Genomic DNA, 22734 nt, shown 5'->3' with positions numbered 1-22734 from the left:
GATCACCGCCACAGTACAGTTCCTCTGCTCCTGTGCTTGTGTCACAGAGTGCTACTGGTGGAAATCCAGACACCAAGATGACCTTGTCCATCTAAAACTTATCCTCACCTGCTGCAACTCTGCTCTCTCCTCCACCCAGCAACAATACTTATACTGTATTATAATACTTATAATATTCCCTTATTGATTTGCTTGCCCATTGTCCGCACCGTTTCTGACTTTTAACTGTCTTCTTAGAACTCCTTCCCCTCCTCCATCTCTTGCCTCTGATGACCTTGCCAGCCATTTCACAGACAAAATTGAAACAATCTGATGTGAACTCCCTAAAACCTCCCCCAAACCTCCCCTACATCTTTTCAGTCCCACCCAACCCCAACCACTTAATCAACTCTCTCGTCCCCTTTTTATGGTATTTGTTAAATGCTTACTATGTGCCAGGCACTGTACTAAATGCTGGGGTAGATATAAGCTAATCAGGCTGGACACATTCCATGTCCCACATGGGGCTCACTATGTTAATATCCATTTTAAAGATGAGATACAGAGAAGTTAAGTGACATCCCCATAGTCACCCAGCAGACAAATGGCAGAGCTGTGATTAGAACCCTGATCATTCTATCTTGGCATCTCACGAGAGCTCCCACTTCCCTTTGAAATCTACCCCCTCTACCTGCCCCTTTGACCCCATCCCTTTGCACCTTATCAAAACACTTACCCCCTTCCCTCTTCCATCCCTAACCACATCCTTCTAGACTGTGAGTTCAATGTGGGCAGAGAATGTCACTGTTTAATGTTCATTCAATAGTATTTATTGAGCTCTTACTATGTGCAGAGCACTGTCCTAAGCACTTGGAATGTACAAATCGGTAACAGATAGAGACAGTCCCTGCCCTTTGATGGGCTTACAGTCTAATCAGGGGAGACGGACAGACAAGAACAATAGCAATGCATAGAATCAAGAGGATGAACATCTCATTAAAACAATAGCAAATGAATAGAATCAAGGTGATGTACATCTCATTAACAAAATAATAGGGAAATGAAAATATATACAGTTGAGCGGACGAGTACAGTGCTGAGGGGATGGGATGGGAGAGGGGGAGGAGCAGAGGGAAATGGGGGGAAAAGAGGGTTTAGCTGTGGAGAGGTGAAGGGGGGGTAGAGGGAGCAGAGGGAAAAAGGGGGGAGTTCAGTCTGGGAAGGCCTCTCGGAGGAGGTGAGCTTTAAGTAGGGTTTTGAAGAGGGGAAGAGAATTAGTTTGGCGGAGGTGAGGAGGAGGGCATTCCAGGACCGTGGGAGGACGTGGCCCAGGAGGGGTCCAAGGCGGGATAGGTGAGAATGGGGGACAGTGAGGAGGAGGGCGGCAGAGGAGCGGAGCGTGCGGGGTGGGCAGTGGAAAGAGATAAGGGAAGAGAGGTAGGAGGGGGCAAGGTGATGGAGAGCCTTGTATTGTACTTTCCCAAGCGCTTAGTACAGTGCTCTGCACACAGTGAGAACTTAATAAATATGACTGAATGAATGAATGACTTCACCATCAACTGTGTGTGTGTGTGTGTGTGTGTTGGAGGGTGGGGGGAGGGAGGAATTTGCTAACATTTTCAGGCAAGCCCATCAACTTTAGTGTTGTTGACCATGTGTGTGTGAAAAAATTATGCCTTCATGGGCAGTCCTCTTTGCTTGCTATGACAGTCGGAGAGTGTGTGATTCAGAAACTGCTTTATGCAGATGACTGAGCTCTGGAGGCACTCATACAAGATGACACAGAAATGATTATGAGTTGCTTGGCAGATTTAACACAGCGCAATGGACTCACAATAAATTTGAAAAAAAAAATGCAATTTATATACCAGCCCCACATCTGGGAAATCCTACTTATAACCAAAAGTTTTCCTTGACAACTCCATGATTGTATATGTACACAGTGGGAGCAAGAGGAATAACAGATACGAATGGTAATCACAAAATCCAAAGATGTATAAGTGGAATAGATAAAATGATATACACATGGGTTCTAAAGGTGGCTAGTGAGATGGCCTGACCAGGGAAGTGGAGATTAGCCAGGGACTACTTCCTGGAGAAGGAAGCCTTTGAGGAAGATTTTGAAGGAAGGGAGGGAGGGATGTGGTTTGATGGATTTGTTCAGGGAAGGGTGTGGACAATGTCTGTCCAATGTTATAGGGTTCTAATGCTGGCTCTGCCACTTGTCTGTTTTGTGACCTTGGACTAATCACAACTTCCCTGTGCTTCAGTCTCTTCATCAAATTCACTGCTTGTTCTCCCTCCTACTTAGACTGTGAACCTCAGGTGGGACAAGGACTGAGCCTGACCTGATTAATTTGTATCGACTCCAACCTTTAGAACAGTGCTTGTCACATAGTATGCACTTAACAAACACTGTACTAGTGACTGTTAATCACTGTTTTAAAGATGAAGAGTTGTGATGACAGAGAGAAATTGTGATGGTCAACACCCAGTTTCAGCAGTAGCTATCTAATAATACTACTACTAATAATAATATTGGTACTTGTTAAGCTCTTACTATTTGCCAAACACTGTTCTAAGTGCTGGGGTAGATGCAAGGTAATGAGGTTGTCCCACGTGGGGCTCACAGTCCTGATCCCCATTTTCCGGATGAGGTAACTGAGGCATAGAGATGTTAAGTGACTTGCCCAAAGTCACACAGCTGACAAGTGGCAGAGTCAGGATTAGAACCCATGACCTCTGACTCCCAAGCCTGTGCTCTTGCCACTAAACCACGCTGCTTCTCATAATAATAATAATAATTGTGGTATTTGTTAAGCACTTTTTATGTGCCAGGCATTATATTAAGCGCTGGGGTAAAGACAAGATAATTGGGTTGGGAGAATGCCACTGTACTGAACTCTTCGACCTCTAAACCATTACTCTCACTGGGCTCAGTGCCAGAATTTCAGCCCCTGAGGCTTGTTCAATACCCAAACAGGTGGGTAGATAAACTCCAAAAGAAATGGAGAAGAAAGGAAGACAATTAACTTACCAGACCCTGAATCTAGTTGGAGGAGAACATATGCAAGTGGAGTGAAATGCTAATGTAGTTATTCTGACTCCTTTGGAAAAGGGATGCACATCCCATTTGAAAGTTTTTGCTCCAATAGGCAGATTAGCTCTCTAGAGAGAAGCCTATGAAAATTTCATGAGATAGAAAAAGGACTCAAGAAAAGGAAAGAAAAAAATCACTTTTGTGCTTGAACTAAATTATTAAAGTAAATGGACCCTCTGTGGTCAGTTTCCTTCCTTCACAGTCACTTCTTCACCTGTGCTCTGCAGGGTGTCACTGTTCAACATTTCTGCTGCTCAGAAAAAAAAGTGTGTGACACTTTGGTAATCCAGTGTCCAAGCAACACACAATAGGCCAGTTATGGAGAAATTTCCAGTAAAGATGATAGGACTGAGAATTCAAATAAGTTACAGGTGTTTCTTTGAACCTATCCAATAGAGAAAGGCTTCATTTAAAACCTATAGTGGGTACAAATGTTTCCTTAAATGTAGAGAAAGACCTAACATCTGTTAAATGCATGTACAAGGGAAGCAGTGGACACAATATATTTAGATTTTCAGAAGGCTTCTGCCTTTCACAACATCTCTAGAATCCACCCTTTCCTCTCCATCCAAATAGCTACCACACTGATGTAAGCATTTATCCTAACCCGCCTTGACTACTGCATCTGCCTCTTCATTGACCTCCCTGCCTCCTGTCTCTCCCCACTCTGCTGCCTGGATCATTTTTCCACAAAACCACTCAGTCCATGTTTCACCACTCCTCAAGAACCTCCAGTGGTTGCCCATTCATTGCTGCATCAAACAGAAACTCCTTACAAGTGGCTTTAAAGCACACAATCAGTTCTCTCCCTCCTATCTCACCTCTTTGCTCTCCTACTACAATCCAGCCTAGACATTTCTTTTTTCTAAACCAACTTACTCTTTGTAGCTCGATCTCATCTAACTCACCACTGACCCCTTGCCTACATTCTCCCTCAGGCCTGGAACTCCCTCTCCCAGTCCACCACTCTCCCCATCTCCTAAAGCCTCCTAAAATCACATCTCCTCTTCCAAGAAGCCTTCCCTGACTAGATCCGTCTCTCCCCTATCCGTCTTCCACTCTGTGTCGGTTATGCATTTGGCTGTGTACCCTTTAAACACTTAGATACGCTCCCCAGACCCACAGCACTTATTTACGGATCTTTATACTCTACAAGTTCCCCTATCTGTAATTTATTTTAATGTCTGCCTCCCACATAGACTGTAAGCTCTTTTTTTCATGGTATTTGTTAAGCACTTGCTATATGTCAAGAACTGTTCTAAGCGCTGGGGTAGATAATAGTTAATCAGGTCAGATGCAGTTCCTGTCCCACACAGGGCTTTCAGTTTAAATAGAAGGGAGAACAAGTATTGAATCCCAATTTTACAGTTGAGGAAACTGTGGCTCAGAGAAGTTAAATGACTGGTCACACAGCAGGAAAGGGGCAGAGCCAGAATTAGAACCCAAATCCTCTGAGCCAGGTCTCCCAGGCCTGTGCTCTTTCTACTAGGCCATGTTTATTTCTACACTGCTCCTTGTGGATAGGGATTGCTTTTACCCATCCCACTGTAATGCACTTTCCCAAGCACTTAGTACAGTGCTCTGCTCACAGTGAGAACTCAATCAGTGCCACTGATTGATCGACTGACAAGGTTCCACACCAAAGAAGAAGAAACTCAGTGACAGTGAAGTCAGAAGAGATGTTCTGCCATGGAACAAAAACTGGCTCAAAGAAAACCAAGAGGAGGAACTATCTGGCTATTTTTCTGGAAGGAATGGAAATTGTGGGGTGAGCCCACAATTTAGTGTTTAGGTCCAGTTTTAAGTCTTCATAAATGATCTGGAAGAAAGATTCTGTAAATAAAGCCTTGATGTTTACAGGTGGCCCTAAATTCTTCTGTGTGGTATAATGCGATGCAGTTGGGGATAAGATGTAGGAAGATTTCATAAAGCTGAGTGAATGGGTTGTAAAATGGCAGATGGGCTTCAGTGTGAGCAAGTGCAAGGTGATGCCCCTAAGGGGAAAGTAATCCATATTAGATGAGCTAGAACTTCATGGACTTGGAAACCATCATGACTCAGGATAGAGAGCTCGAAGTCCTCATTGACTTTTCTTTTTAATAATTGGTCCAGAAGGCAGCGTAGTCTAATGGAAAAATTACAGGACTGGGAACCAAAGGACCCTGGTTCTTAAGCCCAGCTTTGCTCCTTGCCTTGAGCCACTCACTTAACCTCCCTGGGTCTCAGTTTCCCTATCTATATATTTTGGAGTTTAAATACCTCTTCTCCCTCCCTCAGACTGTTATCTCCATGTGGGACTGGGTCTATGTCCTACCTGATTATTGTGTATCTACTCCAGCACTTAGTACAGGGTTTGGCACATAGAAAGCATTTAATAAATACCATCATCTGTCAAAAAGCCCAACCAAATACTGGGCACTGACAATCAGGAGGGGGAGAGAAAAGAAAGCAAAATCAGGTTTTTGCTTTTCCACTTTATGCCCACATTTCAAATATTGGTTGCCATGTCTTTAGAAGAATATAATATAGCTTGAGAAGATATAGCCGAGATGATTAGGGAAATGGAGAGGTCTCACCTTCCTTCTCTCCTTTTCTCTGCCCACTCTGATCCTTGGAGACTTCAACATCCATACGGATGTACCCGACGACTCCTCTGCCGCCCGCCTGCTATCCCTCCTCGACTCTGCCGACCTCCTCCTCCACCATACCGCGCCCACTCACCGACTCGGTCACACCCCCGATCTCGTCATCTCCTACCGCTGCACTATCTCCTCCCTCACCAACTCTGAAATCCCTCTCTCTGACCATAACCTTCTCACCTGCCTCATCTCTCACACTCCCTCCCCCTGCAAATCTTCGCTACTGCCCCACAGAGACCTCCGCTCTCTCGATCCCATCCGTCTTTCCAATAGCATCTCTCCTCACCTTGCCCTGTCCTCTCTTCCCACTCTCGACGATCAGGTCTCCGCTCTCAACTCCACCCTCTCTACTCATCTCGACTCTCTCGCCCCCCTTTCCCTCCGCCGCTCTCGCTCCACTAACCCACAGCCCTGGATCACCTCCTCCGTCTGCCTCCTACGCTCCTATGCTCGAGCTGCTGAGCGCTGCTGGCGAAAGTCCAAGCACCAAGCCGACCTCACACACTCCAATTTATCCTTTCCTACCTTAACTCTGCCCTCTCCTCCGCCAGGCAAAGCTTCTTCTCCTCCCTCATCGACACCCATGCCCGTCACCCCCGCCGATTGTTCCGGACCTTTAACTCTCTCCTTAGGCCCCCTGTTCCTCCCCCTCCCCCATCTCTCACCCCCAATGATCTGGCCACCTATTTCCTCACGAAAATCAACACGATCAGGTCTGAGCTCCCCAAAGTCACCCCTCCGCCTCTCCCCTCCCCCCCAACAACCCCCTCCCCTACTTTCCCATCCTTCCCTGCAGTATCCTCAGAGGAGATCTCCTCCCTCCTCGCAAGTGCCACCCCCTCCACCTGCGCCTCGGACCCCATTCCCTCTCACCTTCTTAAAACCATCGCCCCTGCCCTCCTCCCTTCCTTAACTTCTATTTTTAACCACTCAATCTCCAAGGGCTCCTTCCCCTCTGCCTTCAAACATGCCCACGTCTCCCCCATCCTAAAAAAACCCGCTCTTGACCCCACTTCCCCCTCCAGTTATCGTCCTATCTCCCTACTACCCTTCCTTTCCAAAATCCTAGAACGAGTTGTCTACAACCGATGCCTAGAATTCCTTAACTCCCATTCTCTCCTAGACCCCCTCCAATCTGGCTTCCGTCCCCTCCACTCTACCGAGACTGCTCTCTCTAAGGTCACCCATGACCTCCTTCTTGCCAAATCCAATGGCTCCTACTCCATTCTGATCCTCCTTGACCTCTCTGCTGCCTTTGACACTGTCGACTATCCCCTCCTCCTCCATACCTTATCTCACCTTGGCTTCACGGACTCTGTCCTCTCCTGGTTCTCCTCTTACCTCTCTGGCCGATCATTCTCGGTCTCCTTTGCTAGAGCCTCCTCCCTCCCATCCTTTAACTGTTGGAGTTCCTCAAGGGTCAGTTCTTGGCCCTCTTCTGTTCTCCATTTACACTCACTCCCTCGGTGAACTCATCCGCTCTCACGGCTTTGACTACCATCTCTACGCAGATGACACGCAGATCTACATCTCCGCCCCTGTCCTCTCCCCCTCCCTTCAGGCTCGCATCTCCTCCTGCCTCCGGGACGTCTCCACCTGGATGTCGGCCCGCCACCTAAAACTCAACATGAGCAAGACTGAGCTCCTCATCTTCCCTCCCAAGCCCGGTCCGCTCCCAGACTTCTCCATCACCGTGGATGGCACGACCATCCTTCCCGTCCCGCAGGCCCGCAATCTCGGTGTCATCCTTGACTCGTCCCTCTCGTTCACCCCACACATCCTATCCGTTACCAAGACCTGCCGGTTTCACCTCTACAATATCGCCAAGATCCGCCCTTTCCTCTCCACCCAAACGGCTACCTTACTATTACGGGCTCTCGTTATATCCCGGCTAGACTACTGTGTCAGCCTTCTCTCTGACCTCCCTTCCTCCTCTCTCGCCCCGCTCCGGTCTATTCTTCACTCCGCTGCCCGGCTCATCTTCCTGCAGAAACGATCTGGGCATGTCACTCCCCTTCTTAAACAACTCCAGTGGTTGCCTATCGACCTCCGCTCCAAACAAAAACTCCTCACTCTAGGCTTCAAGGCTCTCCATCACCTTGCCCCTTCCTACCTCTCCTCCCTTCTCTCTTTCTACCGCCCACCCCGCACGCTCCGCTCCTCTGCCACCCACCTCCTCACCGTCCCTCGGTCTCGCCTATCCCGCCGTCGACCCCTGGGTCACGTCCTCCCGTGGTCCTGGAACGCCCTCCCTCTTCACCTCCGCCAAACTGATTCTCTTTCCCTCTTCAAAACCCTACTTAAAACTCACCTCCTCCAAGAGGCGTTCCCAGACTGAGCTCCTCTTCCCCCTCTACTCCCTCTGCCATCCCCCCTTTACCTCTCCGCAGCTAAAGCCTCATTTTCCCCTTTTCCCTCTGCTCCTCCACCTCTCCCTTCCCATCCCCACAGCACTGTACTCGTCCGCTCAACTGTATATATTTTCGTTACCCTATTTATTTTGTTAATGAATTGTACATCGCCTTGATTCTATTTAGTTGCCATTGTTTTTACGAGATGTTCTTCCCCTTGACGCTGTTTATTGCCATTGTTCTTGTCTGTCCGTCTTCCCCGATTAGACTGTAAGCCCGTCAAACGGCAGGGACTGTCTCTATCTGTTGCCGACTTGTTCATCCCAAGCGCTTAGTACAGTGCTCTGCACATAGTAAGCGCTCAATAAATACTATTGAATATGAGGAGGTTGTACTGAAAAGATTAGGATTCTAATCAGGAAAGATCAAGGCTCAGGGAGATCATGATAGAATCAATCAATGGTATTTTTTGAGCACCTACTTTGTGCCGACCACTGTACTAAGGGCTTGGGAGAATAAAATATAGCAGTCGGGTGACATGCTCCCTGCCTACAAGTCCTTCTACACTGTAAGCCTCTCTAGACTGTAAGTTCAGTAAGGGCATGGAGCATGTCTGCTAATTATCTTGTATTGTGCTCTCCCAAGTGCTTAGAACAGTGCTATGCACATAGTAAGTGTTCAATAAATACCATTGATTGAAGGAGCTTATGGTTTAGAGGGGGAAACAGGCAGGGAGGATAAAAGAAGTGAGAGTTTCAGGAGGTAGTTAAAGGTATGGAATAGTTGGCGAAGGCAGTGAGCATAGGAGTCGATGAGGGAGGAAGAGAGTTGCCGAGCAGGGGAGAGGGCAGAGTTATTGCAGGTGAGGAAGAATTTGAAGTGGCCCAAGGTGGGCCTGGTGCCTAGATTTCTGCAAAAGCGCAGCAGCAGCAGCAGAGTGCATTGTGAAGGTGATACAGGACTGTTTACTCTCTCCTAACATTTCTTCTAGACGGTGAGCTCTAGAAACTCTTGTGGGCAGGGATTGTGTCTACCAGCTCTACTGTGTTTTCCCAAGCGCTCAGTACAGTGCTCTGCACACAGTAACTACTCAATAAACACTACTGATTGATTTCTAGGGCGGGGCTTCCCTGTGGAGATAACCAATCAGCTCAAGGAGTAAAGAGACGGTTGGCACAGGGGAGAAAGCAGGGTCTGACTGGTTGGCCAAGGTCACAGGGAAAGGCAAGCCCACTTTTCAGACTTGGGCTCTGGAAATAATACTACTGCTAATAACAGCAACAACTATAATAATAGTAATAATATTTGTTAGGTGCTTACTATGTACCAAACTTTGTCCTAAGCACTGGGGTAGATACAAGTTAATCGGGCCAGACAGTCTTCATTGGACTCAACAGTGTAGGGGGGAAATGAGCGTGGCCTAGTGGCCTAGAACACGGACCTAGGAGTCAGAGGGACCTGGGTTCTAATACCGCTCCACCACTTGTCTGCTGTGTGATCTTGAGCAAGTCACTTCACTTCTCTATGCCTCAGTTCTCTCATTTGTAAAATGGGGATTAAGAATGTGAGCCCCTTGTGGAACAGAGAATATGACCAACCTGATTTGCTTGTATATACCCCTGGCACATAGCAAGTCCTTAACAATTACCATCTCCTTGCTTTGTGCTGCTGCTATTGCTGTTATTTGGAGCCAGTAGCTGCAGCTGCTGAAGCCTAATAACCACCATTACTGGCCAAACTCCCAACAGGAAGGCTTAAGGATGGCTTCAGGAGAAGACAGTAGGTCAATTGGGTGACCACTCAGCACAAGAAGAGAGCATTTCTGAATTCAGAAAGATCTCCAGTCCTGTTGAGAGACCCAGAGATTAGACAAACAAGAGGGAGATGGAGATTTCTGAAAACGGTCTGGAAAGTCCCAGAAAAGCAGCTTATGGAGAGCTGAATGCACACCAAACTTGAGAAAAATACATTGAATTGGCATGGGAAAAGCCTTTCCCAACTAAGCCCTCATTTCCCCTACGCCCTCTCCTGTCTGCATTGCCCTTGCTCATGGACTCACACCCTTTGTTCACCCCGCCTTCGGCCCCACAGAACTCACGTACTCATCTACAATTTAAGTATTTATATTAATGTCTGTCTCCCCATCTAGACTGTAAGCTCTTTGTGGGCAGGGAACATGTTTACCAACTCTGCTGTATTGTACTCTCCCAAGCGCTTAGTACAGTGTCCTGTACACAGTAAGTGCTCAATAAATGCGACTGATTGATTATGAGCAGCACTATAGACTCTTTCACTGCTACATTTCTCCAAGATCAGTGATAAAACGCTCCAGCCATGATGCCTACAGTGAAGATGGAACATATCCCCCATCCTTGGGCAATGCTGCCGGTGGGGAAATAGCTGGAGGGAATTAAAACAAAAAAACCCACTAAACTAACTAGCTCTAATATTTAGGCCTGAAAAGTCTTATCTTGCCTAGATATGAAACCAGGACAGAAATATGAACTAGAAGAAGAAAGCAATAATAAAAGAATTAGAGTTATTTGGAAAGGAACCTGCAAGGGTAAGAAAATGTACTTGGGAAATAAACAGAAGAAATACTCAAAATCGAGGACTTTCTACTGAAGCAGAAGGTCTCCGTGATGGGGAATAAAAGGGATGAGAAAGTGGAAACTTTTTTTAAATGCTGGAATTGACCCATTTCCCATGTCAATTATCCCAGGTTAAACATGGGGTGCTGGAGGAGGAAGAGAAAATGGGATCCAAGTAGTTTTGTTGAAGCGCTGGGGAGACACCAGTCAGAAAAAATGAGAACTGATTGGAAAGGTTGTGTGTTTGGGATATGTTGGAAATGGTACCACCATCCTGTAATTGCAGTGTTGTGAGGGATGATTCAATAACCTCCATGAAATAATTTTTAGCTCTGCAGTTACTCTGCTTTCAGAATAATTAAAGCAACCAAATCTTTAAGGGACCCAATAAGGAAACCCAACTGAGGAATGAGATGGAAAGCCAAGGCATCACACAGGACACAAAAGCCCCAGCCAGCTTTGAGACTAAAGTAAGCTCTTTTTAAAATGCAATTCATTTGTTTGAATTTCAGTAGTTTTAAGAAACAAAAATCATAAAAAGGCCCACATTTCCCCACGCAATTATAAAAATGACAATTAAAGCACCAATTCCATCTGAGATTACAGCAGGATGCCTATGAAAAAGATCAGAGTAAGTGCTCATATGTGAACATTCCAGGTGAAATGATACTCATTTGACACAAATGCTAGCAGCTAACAGAAGGAAGAGGTGAGGATGAAAGAGTCAGCATTAATAGGTCCACGGGGAAGGAGAACAAGAAGAAGCTAACCACAATGCTGCCAGGTCACCTTTGTAAAGAGCTCGGAATTCCCTGGATGAGGTAGCTTGTATCACTTATCATGAAAAAGCCTTATATCTGTTCTCTGGGTCTCTACCTAAGCATAGGCTTGAGAGAATGTTAAAACCTAGGGGACTGACTCCTGATCATATCCACTAGTACTAAGAGAATCTATTGAGCACCCCCTGGATAAAATGCACTGTACTGAACACTTGGGAAAGATCAAATGGAGAAGTGACACATTGCCTGCCCACAAGGAGCTCTCACTCTAAGGTGGGAGAAAGGCATAAAAGTATTTACAAATAGAGTAGCCAAAATAAATCCTTGAATGTATTGGGCATACCAAAGTTATGGGGATGGGTATAAGTGTTAGTGATGAATGATGGATTTTTATTCTTTAGGGGACTGGGAATGAATTAGGAAAGGTTTGTTGAGGTGGGATTTGAATGTGGGGATAACTGTGGTCTGTTGGGTTGGGTGGAATGGAGTTTCAAGCCAGGGAACAACCTGAGCAAGGGGGTGGAGGCAGGAGAGTTGAACGGAAGGTACAATTAGCAGGATGTCAGGAGAAACAAAGATAACAATACTAATAATAAAAATATAGCAATAATAATAATGATGATAATAATTGTGGTATTTTTTCAGTACTTACTACGTATCAAGCACTGTACTAAGTGCTGGGGTAGATACAAGACAATCAGGTCCCACATGACGCTGACAGTCTAAGGAAGAAGGTAAACAGGTATTGAATCCCCATTTTATAGATGTTGGAACTGAGGCAGAGGGAATATAAGTGACTTGCTCAAGGTCACACAGTTTACAAGTGATAGAGCTGGGATTAGAACCAGGTTCTCTCACTCCCAGGCCCAGGCCCTTTCACCTAGGTTATGCTGCTTCCCTAAGATAAATATATATGTAGATATATATATATATATATATATACACCATATATATATTCGCACAGTGTGCTGTGAGATCAGTAAGTAATTCCAATCATCCCCAGTTTCACAAATGGCCTAGAAGCAGCATGGCCTAGTAGAAGCAGGATGACCTAGTGGCAAGAGCACAGGCTTGGGAATCCATGGGTTCTAATCTCAGCTCAATCTCTTGTCTGCTGTGTGACCTTAGGCAAGTCACTTAACTTCTCTGTGCCTCAGTTACCTCTTCTGTAAAATGGGGATTAAGACTGTGAGCCTCACGTGGGAAAATCTGATTACCTTGTATCTACCTCAATGCTTAGAACAGAGCTTAGCACATAGTAAGCACTTAACAAATATCATTATTATTAAATGTATAAAGGGAGGTATAGAGAGTCTAAGGCCTGCACACTGATTGCACACTGATGACAGAGCCAGGATTGGAATCTGGAGTTCAATTCTCACTCTGGTCCTTAACACTCAACCAGCAGCTTCTCCTCTCCTTTACCCCTGGGTTTCAGGCTCCGAGTCAGCTTGGAACTCCTGTTTATATGCCAGAGTGGCCCAGACAACGTAGCAGAGCCAGGGGTTTGAATTCAGAGCCAACTGCCTGCTCCAGAGCCCAGATCTCGGCCAAGGAAAGTTTCAGTCAACAAAAAGGAAAAAAGTGAGATGAAAGTGGGGAGAGCTAGGAACGGGGGAAAGAGAGAGAGACACCGTGAGCAGATGCAAAGCCAAGATAAAGTTATCATTAAATATCTGTGAAATTGTCCCGCTGGTGGCGCCAGGCTGTAATATTAATCTGATTTCTGGGCAGACTCCTGGGAAATTCCGGCACCAGCAGGGGTCTCATATAGGACATTGAATGTGGGAGCTGCTGATAAACAAAGCCTGAGCAACCGGCTGAGCATCTGGGCCCACAGGCAATTTTAACTGGAATGTGAAAATTTACCAGTTCCCAGTAGCACTCTGGCAGAGTCAATTGGCCTCTCACATATTCAGCGGGCCAGACTGTTAGAGGAGAATATTTCTGCCACCGATTGTGTGGCTGGACCACACCTAAGCCATCTCATCCCCAGATGGGAATCTCTGCTGACTAAAGAAATCTCTCCTGTCTCTCAGAGAAAGAGATTTCACAACGTTTCTCCCTCACACATCAGACTTTGTCCACCTCCAGGATCAGGAATATCTGCCCAAAGATACACTCTGACCATTTTCCCCTCTTCATTTTCGGGTTCAACCAGAACAGACCCATATATCATCCATAGCCCTGAGGGGTAAGGGGAATAGACATCCTGCATTAGGCAGGATGGTCACACTTTGGGCAGGGATCACTCTTATTGTACTCTTCATTCAATAGTATTTATTGAGCGCTTACTATGTGCAGAGCACTGTACTAAGCGCTTCCAAACACTTAGTTCAGTGCCTTCAGTAGGCCCTCAATAAATAGTATTGACTGACCCAGTAATGTCCTATTTTTGGCCTGGGTGACAATTAACCAATTTGAACTTATATTTTACAAGGAGTCTTTGCATTTCTGAGCTTATTTTTGTCCTCATGATATCCTTGGGAGGTAGGGAAAGGCGAGTATTATCCCTATTTTATAGTTAGAGAAACTGAGGCACAGAGCAATTGAGGGACTTGCCTGAGACCACACAGTAGGCCAGTGGCCAAGTTTGGATGAAAACAGAGGCCCTCTGACTCTTAGACCCAAGCTCCTTTCATCTTCCAGAAGAGAATCTCTCAGCTATGGCAAAGGTGGAGGTTACAGTGTGGCAGCAGGGTGGAGGACTGGAAAAGAGGCTACCCAGTCTTCCCTCCATTTTTGTCTCTGGCATCAGCTATTATCCCTGTTGTCACACTAGAATCTCCCATAAATGGCCTCAGTTTAGTGAGCGGTGGGGTGACGGAAGCAGAAACAACTTTTCTCTACTTCTTCCCCTCTTCACTGTTCTCTGCCGTATACTGGTCACCTCTGCTCCTACTTTGGTGGTAGCCACGGGGCTGGCTATAGTAGCCACTGGAGGTGGAGAAGGCAGTGGAGGATTGGGGCGATGATGGCGGTTCAGTGAGCCACCCCCACCCAATTCCCATTTCTTTTTCCCAACTCTCATCACCTTCTTCAACTCCCCTCTCTCCTCTCCTTAGGGTCAGAGAATGTAACTCATGCACTTGTTGGACTTTTCCAAGTTCTTAGTACAGTGCACTGCATCTAGTGGGTGCTCAATAAATACCATTACTACTACATTTCTTCACTCACCACTGCAACTTGGGCTGGGTAAGTCCTTGGTTTCAGATCCCTCTCGACTCAATGATTTCCTGGGGTATCTGGTCTCCTTCACTCCTGAGCAGAGATTCAGAGGATGCCACCTGGGCTCCCTCCTTTTTTCCAATGATATATAAGTGCTTACTGTGTGCAGAGTTCTTGGGAAAGTACGATACAATAGAGCATTGAATTGTATTGTAATAACTCTGACTCCCACAGCTATTCAATCTGACCATTCAGCTGGGGCTCAGAGTTGCTTCACCTTGTAGACCCCAGTCTTTTCCCTGTCCAGAGTTCAGATTCATGATCTCCCTTTCAGCTAGTGTTGGATTCTCCTTTTGTGCTCAGCTTTTTTATCTCACTCTTAGCCAGGGCTAGTCGAACTCTCACCTCTGTGACTCTCAACTAGTTTTGCAGCATTATGAGACCATCTGTGGCTCCTTGCTGTGCCTTCTCTCAATAAGGCCCAGTCTGCATTTTACCACATGAGGAAAAAAGGACAAGTCTAGGGGAAAGAAACTAGGGAGGTGGGCAGGGGTTTACCAAAAGGAAGAGAGGCCTCACTGGCTTTTCTGGCACCCTGACAATGACACCCATCCTAGCCCCTTTGTTGGAAGTGGGGCAGACAGGAGCAACACTCCTGTTCTGAAACCTCAGGACTTAGGCAAAGGGGTTAGGGAACCATTAGAGTAGGCTCATCACCCCAACTTCCCAAGAAGGCATCTGGAGGAACTCTTGGCACGGGGATAAAGAGTAAAACTGAAATGGAGCTGACCAGTGTCTGAATAAGTGTGGGCTTCTTACGTTTATGCCAAGTTTCAGAACTTTAATCAAGGGCAGGGGACCCAGGGGCCGATGGTCTAGCTTACTTAGTGTTGTCGGAATCAATGGTGTGGAAGAGTTTCTCAAGTTCTTCCTCATTAAGAACTCCATCGGCAAAGAACAGCTGGAATTCCTCCAAGGACAGCTTCCCATCATCTGCAAAGGAACAAGACAATGAATGTTAAGGGGGCTGGTAAGCAACTGACCCAAGAACAGCTACATCCCACTCTGAATATCTCTGGTATCTGAGCAGAGGGAGGGCCTGGAAAATGGAAAGCTACATATATGCCCCAATCTTCATTTTAGTCAGTGGTTGCAACCTCCTTTCTCTCCAGGGTTGTTACAAGAACCTCCAGTAGAGAGCAAAATTCACATTTCCATCATCTGCCCTGCATACCCATAAGCTGGCCTGCGTTTCTGCCATGTTGACTGCCTTGCACACTCAGTATACTCATGTACAGGGGTTACATTCTTGATGAACCCCCACATTAAGGAAAACTCACATTATAGTACATGCCTAGCCCAGTGGAAAAAGCTTGGGCCAGGGAATCAGATGACCTGAGTTCTAATCCCGGTTCTGCCAATTGCTTGCTGTGTGACCCTGGGCAAGTCACTTTTCTCTGTGTCTCAGTTTCTTCAACTGTAAAATGGGGATTATGTTCCTGTTCTCCCTCCTACGTAGGCTGTAAGCCCCATGAGCAGCAGGAATTGTGTCCAATCTGATTAACTTGTATCCACCCCAGTGTTTAGTACAGTGTTTGACACTTAGTAAGCACTTAACAATAAAAATAATAACGCGCTTGGACATAGCTACATATAAACCTTTCTTCCAAAATCACATTGCATTCTGTTCACAATGTGTAGTGAAAACATGCATTATGGAAGTACCGAGGGTATCTTTACCCTCTCAGGGTCGCATCTGGAGAGTTTCCTGTGCTTTATCAATCTCAGCTACAGGAGGGAGAGTCAAGCAGAGGCCTACCCATTCCATTTGGGTTTGCAGATGGAGGAGGGGTGTTCTGGGAGAGATGTGTCCATGGCGTCCGTATGGGTCAGAGACAACTAGACAGCATAAGACAAGACAAGAGGGTATATTTGGGGGTCTCCCATTTATCAGGTAGAGGCATCAGAGGAGGCAAAAGGAAAGGAGAAAGCCAGACAGCGGGAGCTGACTTGGTGGAAGTCCCAGCTTCCTTACCCTCCTTCTTCTCAGAGGCCATCTGGGTTTCCGGCCTGCCCTTGAAACAGGGCTCGGCTAGATCCTGGGTATCTGAGTCAGTCTGGCACGGTGAACCCAGACCAATTGCACCCTAGAGCAAAAGATCGCCCAGACTCCTGATGAGTGGGGTTGAGGAGATTGTCTCTTTTCCTCCTTCAGTTGCAGCAGGGAAGCTCAAGAAAAACCTTCTTCAAGGTAGTCAACCTGGTCAGAGGGGGCCCACGGAAATGCAGTATAGACATGTGGTCAGGACAGGAGATGGAGGGGACAGAGTGGCTCTGAAGGAAAAGAGAATTCAGAGAAGATTGTCGAAGGGTTTATTGTACAAGGAGCATGCTGGGAAGGCTGTGGCTTGCGTGCCTACTGGACTCTGGCCAGCTCTGCCTGCGCGAAGAGAGCATGAAAAAGACTCCTTTGATTATAATGTTCTGCTGTTCTTACTGTGGTTTATTATTGCCTTTGTGCTCTTAGGTTTGTTTATCATTTCAATCTTGTGACCGCATGTGTCCTTCACCAATCTTCCAGCTCCCATTTTAGATTGTGAGCCCGAGGACCAGGACTGAGTAGTGTTCTTCTTTATTGTATTCTATTCCAGTGCTTAATACAATGCTTTTTTAATGGTGTTTGTTAAGTGCTAGGGACTGAACTAAGCGCTGGAGTAGATACAAGCTAATCAGGTTAGACACAGTCCATATCCCACATGAGGCTCACGGTCTTTATCCCCATTTTAACAGATGAGGTAACAGACACAGAGAAGTTAAGTGACTTGTCCAAGGTCACACAGCAGACAAGCGGCAGAGCTGGGATTAGAACTCAGGTCATCTGACTCACAGGTCTATCCACCTTTTTGACTCTCCTTCCCATTTTCGGATAATAATAATAATAATGATAGTTTTCTTTAAGTGCTCACTATGTGCCAAGCACTACTCTAAGCGCTGGGGTAGATACAAAATCATCAGGTCCTGTAAAGGGCTCACCTTCTGTAGGTAGGAGGGAAAAGAGGTATTGAATCCCCATTTTGCAGATGAGGGAACTGGGGCCCGAGAAGTGAAGTGACTTGCCTAATATCACACAACTGGCAAGTGTCAGGGCCAGGATAAGAACCCAGGTCCTCTGACTCCCAGGCCCCTGTTCTTTCCACTAGACCATGCTTCTTCTCACTAGGACACTTTCCTTCTCAGTGCACCTTTGAGTCAAGTTGTTCAGACAACCAGAGTGCTGCTGAGTGGGACTGCTGCCTCTTTAGCAACCAAGAGATCAATTCAAGGACTTCCTACTCATACAGGAGACTTTTGAGTGTAGGTACAAAATGTCATTAGGAGAAAAAGTATGGCAAAATGGATAAAGCACGGGCCTGGGAGTCAGAAGGTCATAGGTTTTAATCCCCGCTCCACCATTTGTTTGCTTTATGACCTTGGGCAAGTCGCTTCACTTCTCTGGGCCTCAGTTACTTCATCTGTAAAATGGGGTTTGAGACGCTGAGCCCCACATGGGACAGGGACTGTGTCCAACCTTATTTGCTTCTATATACCCCAGTGCTTAGTACAGTACATAGTAAGTGCTTAACAAATACCTTTATCATTATTACTGTTATTATTTGGACTTGAATAGTTTTTGATTAATGGCGATGGTTTGCAGTGAGCCCACAACCCACTCTTGGCCACTCTCCAGGAAGTCAACAGCATAGCCTTGAGAGACTGTTGGTCTGTGGGTAAAGAACAGTATACCTCTGTCTGTCCTTCCAGCAGCAAGACCCTGCTGTGCCCCCAACAGGCCTGATTCCTCATTATAAAATGGACTTTCTATACCTGGTTCTACCTCCTACTTAGACTGTGAGTCTGATGAAGGAGTGGGACTGTGTCTGACCTGATTATCCTGGATTCACCCCAGTGGTTAGTATACTGTTTGGCATGTAGTAAGTGATTAACGGATACCATGATTAGTATTAATAATATCTGTTCAGCACTTACTCTGTGCCCAGCACCGCACCAAGTGCTGGAGTAAATGCAATATAAGCAGATTGGACCCAGTCCCTTTCCATGTGGGGCTCACAACCCAAGGAAGAGGGAGAATGGAAGTTGAATCCTCATTTTACAGGGGAGGAAACTGAGGCACAGAGAAGTTAAATGACTTGCCCTCGGTCACACAACAGGCACATGGTGGAGTTGGGATTAGAAAACAGGTCTTCTGACTCCTGGGTCCATGATCTTTCCATTAGGTGGGTGTACCGCTTCTATAGTGAAAAGTTGTTGAGTGGAAAAGAATGATATATGATGGGTCCACCTTCCCAAAATAACTCACTTAACTCCACTAATCTCTTGACACCAATGTGGCCCCACCCCAGGAAGCCCAACCATCCATGAAGAGAGGGTAGTTTCTAGTCTGAGAAAGAAAATGTTTCCTCAAGTGGCATACAGCTGTCTTCAGTTTGGAAGCAGCATGATCGGGGGCATGCCTAGGGAGCATCCAGCAGATAGTTTTTGGGCAGAATCACGCTGGGAACAGAGTGAGAAGGAAAAAAACAAAAAACACCCAAGCAATCCTGACCAACAAACCCTTTATCAGCTTGGTACCATGGTTGTTGAAATGAGAACTGTAGTGCTTGAACCACCTGGCTTATTCCATCCAGCTTTATCAGGAAAAGGGAAGAAGAGAAGTTGCAAGAGTCATGTTGCCGGAAATAACTAGTGCTTCAGTGTATATTCCGGAAATCGGCCTTCTGCTAACAAATCCAGGACCCGGCAATCTCTCCCTGCTCTGCAGCCTTGGCAGATCATTACCAGAACGGCAGAAACCCAGACCATCTCTCCTGCAAGCCTGTTTGTGGTCGTGGCAAATGGAAAACAGATGGCCCGATTCATGCACACTGAACCTCCAGCTTTGATTGCTTTTCATAATAATCATTAATGAAAATATTTAGGAAGTTCTCGAAGAGCGGGGTGGGGGAAGTCTCCATTCTATTACCAGAGTATTATGGCTAAAACATTACCAACATACTAAGACTCTCACAAGCTGGGAAGCAGCATGGCCTAGTGGATAGAGTATGGGCCTGGGAATCAGAAGGACGTGGGTTTTACTCTCAGCTCTGCCACTTGCCTGCTGTGTGACCTTGGGCAAGTCACTTCACTTCTCTGTGTCTCAGTTACTTCATCTGTAGAACAGGGATTAAGATCGTGAGCTCCATGTGGGACATGGACTGGGTCCAACCTGATTAGCTTTTATCTACCTTAGTGCTTAGTACGGTGCCTGGCACATAGTAAGTGCTTAACAAATACCATTATAAAAAAACCCAACAAATCCAGTTGTATTATCTCCATATGGAAGCAGGAAATTATTCATGTTTGATGTGGGACATCTTCTCCTGGGCCTCAACCCCTCACTAGAGTCTTCTTTACCATTCAGTGTTACTCAGCTATTGTTATGGAGAAGTTGGAGGGGGTTCAGAAAAGAGCTCCAAAGATATAAGATTGGCAAATAGGATCTACGAGAAAACATTACAAAACTAGGATGAGGGTCTGGAGAAGAGAAAACTGAGGGATGATTTAATGATGATCTTCAAACACATGAAAGTTTATTGTTTGATGCATAATCAACTATTCATCATTTTATCTGATGAACAGTTCATGAGGGAAGTAAACTGTTGCAGATACAAGGAAGGTATTACGGACAGGGTTGTGAGGACGGTAGAATAAGTTACTGAGGGAGCTAAGGGAATCTCTTCCTCTAAGTCTTGAAAAACAGATGTGAGACAAACTGTCAAAACTCCAACCCTAATAATACCAACAATTTCACTTCAGTCTTTTACAGGAATCAAGTCACTGAATGACTAGGGTTGGGTCAGAGTCAGGTTTAAAGAAAAGGTTGGATGAGAGCTAAGGTTATGGATTGGAGTCAGGAACAATTTGCTCAGGGTCAAAAAGTCCCTGGGAAGCTTCCAAAGATAAGTATTATTTGGAAAATCCCTGCACATAAATTCAAATGCATTTATCATAGTTACTTAAGCCACACGTTGTGGGCAGCACGAGTGTTCACCAAAGCTATTATATTGTACTTTTCCAAGTCCTTAGTACAGTGTTCTGCACAAAGTAAGCGCTCAATATATATGATTGATTACAACAGTAGTTGAGGATGTTATGGTCACCTTACATGTCATTCATATGTGCCATTTTGAGCATTTGTTGCACTGAAACTTAGACTTAAGTGGCTTTATTGTTTGTAGTATGGGTGCACATGACTGAACATTTGCTCATTGAATGTGTTGATGATTAACCTTTGTTACCTTCAAAAACAGGAGATATTCCCATCTGTCTGAGTTTCTTCCAAAGGCAGTGGGATAAGCTAATTGAACTCTTAGGGTTTTTTGGATTTTTCTTACAGCCCAAGCTTTTATGGTACATGGTAGATTCTTGGTATAGTAAGAAATACAGGAGATACAGCCTGGAAGAGAGGGGGAAATTGGAGCCTATATTTTTGTGGCACTGAGGTTTAATGTCCTTGAAAGCAGTCAGAATCAGTTCCCTGTTAGGCATGAGCACTCACCAAAGTTGTCCTTTTGCCACATTAGATTTAGTGCCACATAGGTGCTGAGACTCACCCCTGGCCCATAGTCTTTCTGACAAACTCCAGAGCATCTTGACTCTGGAGACTTTGCCAACTCAGTGGACCTTGGAAAGACCCCATCCAACAGAGGACTGAATTTCTGATTTATACATGTGATCTAACCACTGCAGACAAAATTTATCCTCTTCCTCCACACCTTCCTCTGCCTCTGTTATTTGTGGTATTTGTTTGTAGTATTTGTTAAGTGTTATGTACCAAGGACTGTACTAAGCGCTGGGGTAGATACAAAATATACATGGGGCTCACAGTCTAAGTGGGAGGACAGATACTTGTTCCCCATTTTGTAGATGAGGGAACTGAGGCACAGACAAGTTAAGTGACTTGCCCATGGTCATGCAGCAGCAGAGAGTTAGGATTAGAACCCAGGTCCTCTGATTCCCAAGCCAGTGCTCTTTCCACTAGGCCATGCTGCTTCTCTGTTATCAGATCAATCTATCAATCCATGGTATTTATTGAGCACCGAGTGCAGAGTCCTGTACTAAGCTCTTGGGAGAGTATGAAACAATAGAGTTGATTAGACAAGCTCCCTGCCTACCAAGAACTTACAGGCTAGAGGAATTATCCTAATAACCCCACATCACTCCAATCTATGTGGCTCCTATTCCATATATTAAGTTCAAGGGTGGGTCAGCAGGGTTAGTATTGCTCAGTTGATCTTTTTTTTACTCTACTACCAGATTTCAAATCTCACTCAGCCCCTAGAATCCTCAGGCTTGGTAAGAGGTCACAGATGCTTAGTTCCCCAGACACATTTCCTCATGGTGCAATATTAGGGAGTTGGAAATTGGGCAGAAAAGCCAAACATGCTTACACCTTCCCAGTTCCTATTAGCCACTTATTTTTTTTCTCTCAACATATTAGGTAACTGGTTGTTTTCCCCACCTTCTCTCCTCTCCTCCTGACCCCTCTATAAGCCAGGCTGGTGACCCCATGGTCTAAGTAGGACATGTCAGTGGCTCAGGGAATTGCATGATGTGGGTGGGGAGGAGAAGGGAGAGTGGCTGCCTTTTTCCAAGGTGGTGACAGAATAGAAGAGATCTATTCGTGGGGCATAAATTAGGGTCTCAAAGTCAAGCTGCCTGCGGTGCTTGGTAGAGGGGAAGCCATAGGCGTAGAGTAGCAGCAAAATATTCTTTTCTAAAATGGTGTGACATCATGACATTATGTTGCATGCATGCATGTCATGATAAGATGACCGTGCAGAATGTGGGACCGGAGGAGGGGAGAGAGATGTGGACATGTGCAAAGAGAAAGAGAAGAGCATCTCTTGGGCCCCCACCTCAGGGCAGCCAAATGTCTCAGACCAACCCTTGGAAAACTAAAAAAAATCCCAAATAATTTATTGCTGTAGGTTTCCTAATTGCTTGGGGGAAATAAAGACAATCCAGCAATCCTAGCCTTCACAGGAACTTTCCTGCAACCCAAGCTGTGATTCCTTATTTCATATCTGT

The 22734-nt window shown here is 45.8% G+C and overlaps 1 protein-coding gene across 1 annotated transcript in view; it reads right to left on the bottom strand.

Moving 5' to 3' along the window:
• The window catches only part of NECAB2 (N-terminal EF-hand calcium binding protein 2), a 142458-nt gene that overhangs the window by 71344 nt on the left and 48380 nt on the right, over positions 1 to 22734 (bottom strand). Inside the window, exon 3 of the mRNA XM_029049794.2 lies at positions 15492 to 15600. Within this exon, the coding sequence (XP_028905627.1) occupies positions 15492 to 15600 (109 nt within the window). The remainder of the gene's footprint in view (positions 1 to 15491; positions 15601 to 22734) is intronic.

The sequence above is a fragment of the Ornithorhynchus anatinus genome, chromosome X1 (assembly GCF_004115215.2).
Source record: "Ornithorhynchus anatinus isolate Pmale09 chromosome X1, mOrnAna1.pri.v4, whole genome shotgun sequence".
NCBI classification, from domain to species: Eukaryota; Metazoa; Chordata; class Mammalia; order Monotremata; family Ornithorhynchidae; genus Ornithorhynchus; species Ornithorhynchus anatinus.
Note: the sequence above shows the minus strand (reverse complement) of the source record. Positions and strands in the feature narration are given on the sequence as shown.